The sequence below is a fragment of the Callorhinus ursinus genome, unplaced genomic scaffold, assembly GCF_003265705.2.
Source record: "Callorhinus ursinus isolate GAN/ISIS: 27379988/994484 unplaced genomic scaffold, GSC_fseal_2.0 scaffold25, whole genome shotgun sequence".
Taxonomy (NCBI): domain Eukaryota; kingdom Metazoa; phylum Chordata; class Mammalia; order Carnivora; family Otariidae; genus Callorhinus; species Callorhinus ursinus.
In genome coordinates this window covers 38,035,967-38,039,811 of record NW_027397087.1, presented here as the reverse complement: position 1 = coordinate 38,039,811, position 3,845 = coordinate 38,035,967, and the positions used below count along the sequence as shown (strand labels likewise).

General features: G+C 64.5%; 1 protein-coding gene across 8 annotated transcripts in view; it reads right to left on the bottom strand.

Moving 5' to 3' along the window:
* Nucleotides 1-281: 281 nt before the first annotated feature.
* The window catches only part of ISLR2 (immunoglobulin superfamily containing leucine rich repeat 2), a 16,503-nt gene continuing 12,939 nt past the window's right edge, over nucleotides 282-3,845 (bottom strand). For 6 of the 8 annotated variants that reach the window (XM_073877347.1, XM_073877349.1, XM_073877348.1 and 3 more), the window contains 2 exons: nucleotides 1,738-3,810; nucleotides 282-1,263 (listed from right to left, as the gene is read on the bottom strand). In XM_073877347.1, coding sequence (XP_073733448.1) covers nucleotides 1,004-1,263; nucleotides 1,738-3,802 — 2,325 coding nt within the window. In that variant the 5' untranslated portion in view covers nucleotides 3,803-3,810 and the 3' untranslated portion in view covers nucleotides 282-1,003. Of the gene's footprint in view, nucleotides 3,811-3,845 lie in introns of all 8 variants that reach the window. The other 2 variants (XM_073877353.1, XM_025884041.2) reach the window with 2 other exon arrangements.

The following is a 3,845-nucleotide window of genomic DNA, read 5'->3' as shown; positions in this document are numbered from 1 at the left end:
CCTCTATCCCCCGACAAAGAGTCACCGAGCCCAGTTCAAATCGATTGTTTTATTGACTGTTTACATACAGACGCCTTTAGAAAAGGGCGCGGGCTCCGGGGAGGGGGGACTACTCCGCCCCGGGCCGCGCTTGTGCTGCGCTTCTCGGACTGGCAGGTCCCGGCGCCCGAACCCCCTCCCACCCCTATCCCGAAGTTTACTTTAAAAAATGAAAAAAAGTCCCCGCCCCAGCCGCCGCGCCGCGTCCACCCTCCCGCCCCCTCCCTCCCCGCCCACCTGCCTGCCCGCCCGCCCCCCTACACTACACGGTCACACTTTACAGAACACAGACTTCTCCTACAGAGCACGCTCGTCTAGGACTACACGCCAGGCAAATACTGTTCTCGTGGAAGGAGGGGCGGGGCGGAGAGACGCGAGGACCGAGGCGCTTTTTTCCATCCGGATCCCGCGGCACCGGCACGCGCAGGCTTTTGTGCGAACCAGGGCGCAAGCCCTTACGCGAGACGCGGCCGGGGGAGACCCGGGTTGGCTTCCTTTGCTCCCCCCTCCCCCGCGCACCTCGAACGCAGGTCTGGGCCACGTGCAGCAGCGGAAGCGGAGCTGTGGAGTGCTTCGAACTCCGGAAACCCCAAGTCACCCACAGCGAAACTCACCCAGGACCAAGGCCACGCTCTCCGCGTTAAAACGGAGCGCGGTTCCGCGGCGCTTTAAGTTAGAAGAGAGGGAGAGAGAAAACGCCCTACCCCCTCACACACATCCAGTTTTCCCAGAGCCTGGAAGGGGGTGTTAGAACCAGACCCGGAGTATCGCTGTCTTTGAAAAAGAAAAAGAAAAAACAAAACAAAACAAAACCTCCCCAAACCCCGCGAAAATATGAAAATCGGAGCGCGGAGCTGAAAGGCGCCCCAGGCACCGGGCTTGGCTCCAGCTGATCAGAAGCGGATTGGGGGTGGGGGGACAGAAGGGTTTGTTTCCCACTCGGAAGGGGACTTTGAAACTAAAACTAGGGAGTTGCCACCGAGTCCTGGCTTCTGGGACGTGCACCCCAGAAAGGATGGAGTAGGGGTCCAGGCGGGACCCTACAGCGCTCCACGCAAGGGACAGCTGCTCCGGGTCCCGGGCTGACCCCGGGCCACAGCGTTACCACCAGATATTTCCAACGTCTTCTCCGTTTCCTCTGGTTCCAGAGCCCACGGTGGGGCAGGTTGCAGAGCAGATTTCGCAGATAACAATTACGGTGGGAATGGAGAGGCGTGGATTTCGCTTCACGGTCAGCGGGTGGTGTATTATAGGGAGAGAGAAGAGCGAGTAACTGTGCTTGCCGTGGAGGGGAATTGAGCCCACAAAGACAATGACGACAATGGGTGGCCGGGGACTGGTGCAGTCGTCCCACTCCCCTCTGGAAGTCCCCAGTAGTGAAGGTTGGGGCTGGTAAAGGGGCGGAGTAAGTGAAGGTTGCGGGTGGGGTGGTGGGCGTATGTCCTGCCAGCCCTAGGCTTCTGCTCCCAGGCACCCAAGGTGGGGGATGGGAATGGGCGGGCCAGTCGGGCGGGGGGGTTCAGCCTGCCGTCTGCCTGTAATTGCCATTAATTTCCTGGGCGATGTTGACCGCCTCGGCGCCCAGGGGCAGTCGATCACTGTACTCAGAGCCCGCCTCAAACTCCTCTTGGTTGGCCTTGGACTGGGACTCCGCCAGTGAGCAGGCCGCCAGACTCTCCTCCCTCTGCAGGTCCCCACCTGGGTCCCCCTGCTCCGCGTCTTCGTCGAGGCCCTCCCCGGGAGCCTCCTCTGGCTCCACGACGTCTGCCTCGCCGCCTGCCGGGTAGCTTTTCTCGGACTCGAGGTAGGAGGCACGCGGGTCGAAGTCGGCGGCGATGCGTTTCTCCATGGGGTCAGGGGCCTGTGGCCGCAGTATAAGACGATAAGGCTTACCTGGGTGTTTGGCCAAAAGATGGCAGCAGGCGGCGCCCAGCAGGGGCACGGTGGCCAGCACCAGGAGGAACACGCTCACCGCCACGATAACCAGCAGCGAGGGCAATTCCTTCTTGGTGGCAAACACCACTTGCACGTGGCAGGCCTCACCTGCCAGCGCCAGGCACACTGAGTAGTTAGTGCCGGGCCTCAGGCCGCGGAACCAATAGGCGTTGACGCCCTCCTCCACGCGTGACCACTGCACCGCTGCGCCACCCCCCGCAGGGCACAGATAGAGCAGGCGCAGCGGCCGCCGCCCGGGCCGCCCGGCTCCAGCCGCCCCGCCGGGCCCGGATCCCCAGCGCGCCGCCAGCGGCGTCAGCTGCACCCGAGCCTCGCGCTCCGCCACGTCCAGCGCGATGACACCCAGCTCAAAGACGTGCTGTTTGAGCTCTGCGCTCTGGTTGAAGGCGTGGTTGGACACGTACCGCGACGGGTCCCCGTGGCCACAGTGTTGCTCCTTCACCGGATCCGCAGAGACCTGGTCTTCTGCTTCCTCTCCCTCACCTGCCTCCTCCTCCTCCTCCGGCCCCGCTTCCGTCTCCCCGAGGGCGCTCACCCGGGCCAGGCCTTGCCCTTTGATTTTGCCCTCCGGCTTGGAGGGTAGAACGCTGTTGCCCCGGCCTTTGGCTGTGGACTTGCGCTCAGAAGTAGGGACCTGCCCTTCAGAGTCTCCGCCAGCGCCAGGAGCGTGCTTTGGGGGCCCAGCGGCCGCCACTGCCACGCGCAGTGACGTGGAGTTGGCGCCCAGCTCATTGTGGGCACGGCAGGTGTAGACACCTGCTTCCTTGGCACTCAGGAGGGGCACCAACAGGGAACCGTTTGTGAGGGCCAGGAAGCGCGGGTTGGCTGGGGGCGCGGGCCAAGCGGGTGCTGGAGTCGGGGTTGGGGCCTCCGTCTGCGTGGGCCCGGTCCCATCTCCTTCCTCCTCTCCGTCTTCCGCTCCATCCCCGTTGTCCTCCCCGCTCAGGACGGGAGGCTCTAAGACTATGGTGCCGCCAGGGATCTGAAGTCGCCATTGCAGGCGGGGTGTGGGGTGTCCTTCGGCGACGCAGTGTAGCCTGAGAGCCAGGCCGGCGGGCCAGGGGCTGCCCGGAGCCTCAGGCGGCGGCTCAGCACTCAGACGCACGCTGGGTGGTACACAGGACAGGGCAGGCAGGCGGTGCACCGGCACCCCCTGCAGCGCGGGCGGCGAGGCGCACGCGATGGAGTCGGGCTCCGGTAAGGAGACCCTGGTGCTTGCGGCCCAGGCCTGCAGCCACACAAGGCTGCAACCGCAGTGGAAGGGGTTGTGATAGAGTTGCAGATGTGACAGCGCGCTTAACGCGTCGAAGGTGCCAGGAGCCAGCGTGCGCAGGCGGTTGTTGTTGATACGCAGGGAGCGCAGGTCGGGCAGCGCACCGAGTGCGTCCCGGGGCAGCGAGCCCAAACGATTATGGTTCATTTTGAGCAGCTGCAGCGCGCTCAGGTTACGAAGGTCGCTCCACGGAAAGCTGGATATGAGGTTGTGGCTCAGATCGAGGTTCTTGAGCTGGCTCAGCACCGCTAGGGCGCCCGGCTCCACGGTGCGCACCTCATTGTGCGCCAGCCACAGCGACGTGACCTGCGTGACGTCGGCGAAGGCTCCACGCCGCAGCACGGTGATCTTGTTGGCCGACAGACTAAGCGTGGTCACATTGGCCGGCAGTCCTTCCGGCACCTCGCGCAACTCCTTGTACGCGCAGTCGGCAAACTGGTGCGCGTACTTGTCCACGCAGGCGCATGGCTCTGGGCACGCTCCGGCCACTCCTAGCAGAGCCCAGGCCAGCCACAGAGCCCACAAGGGCACCATCGCGGATCCTGCGGATGGAAGCGGGGGGGGGGGGGGGGGGGGG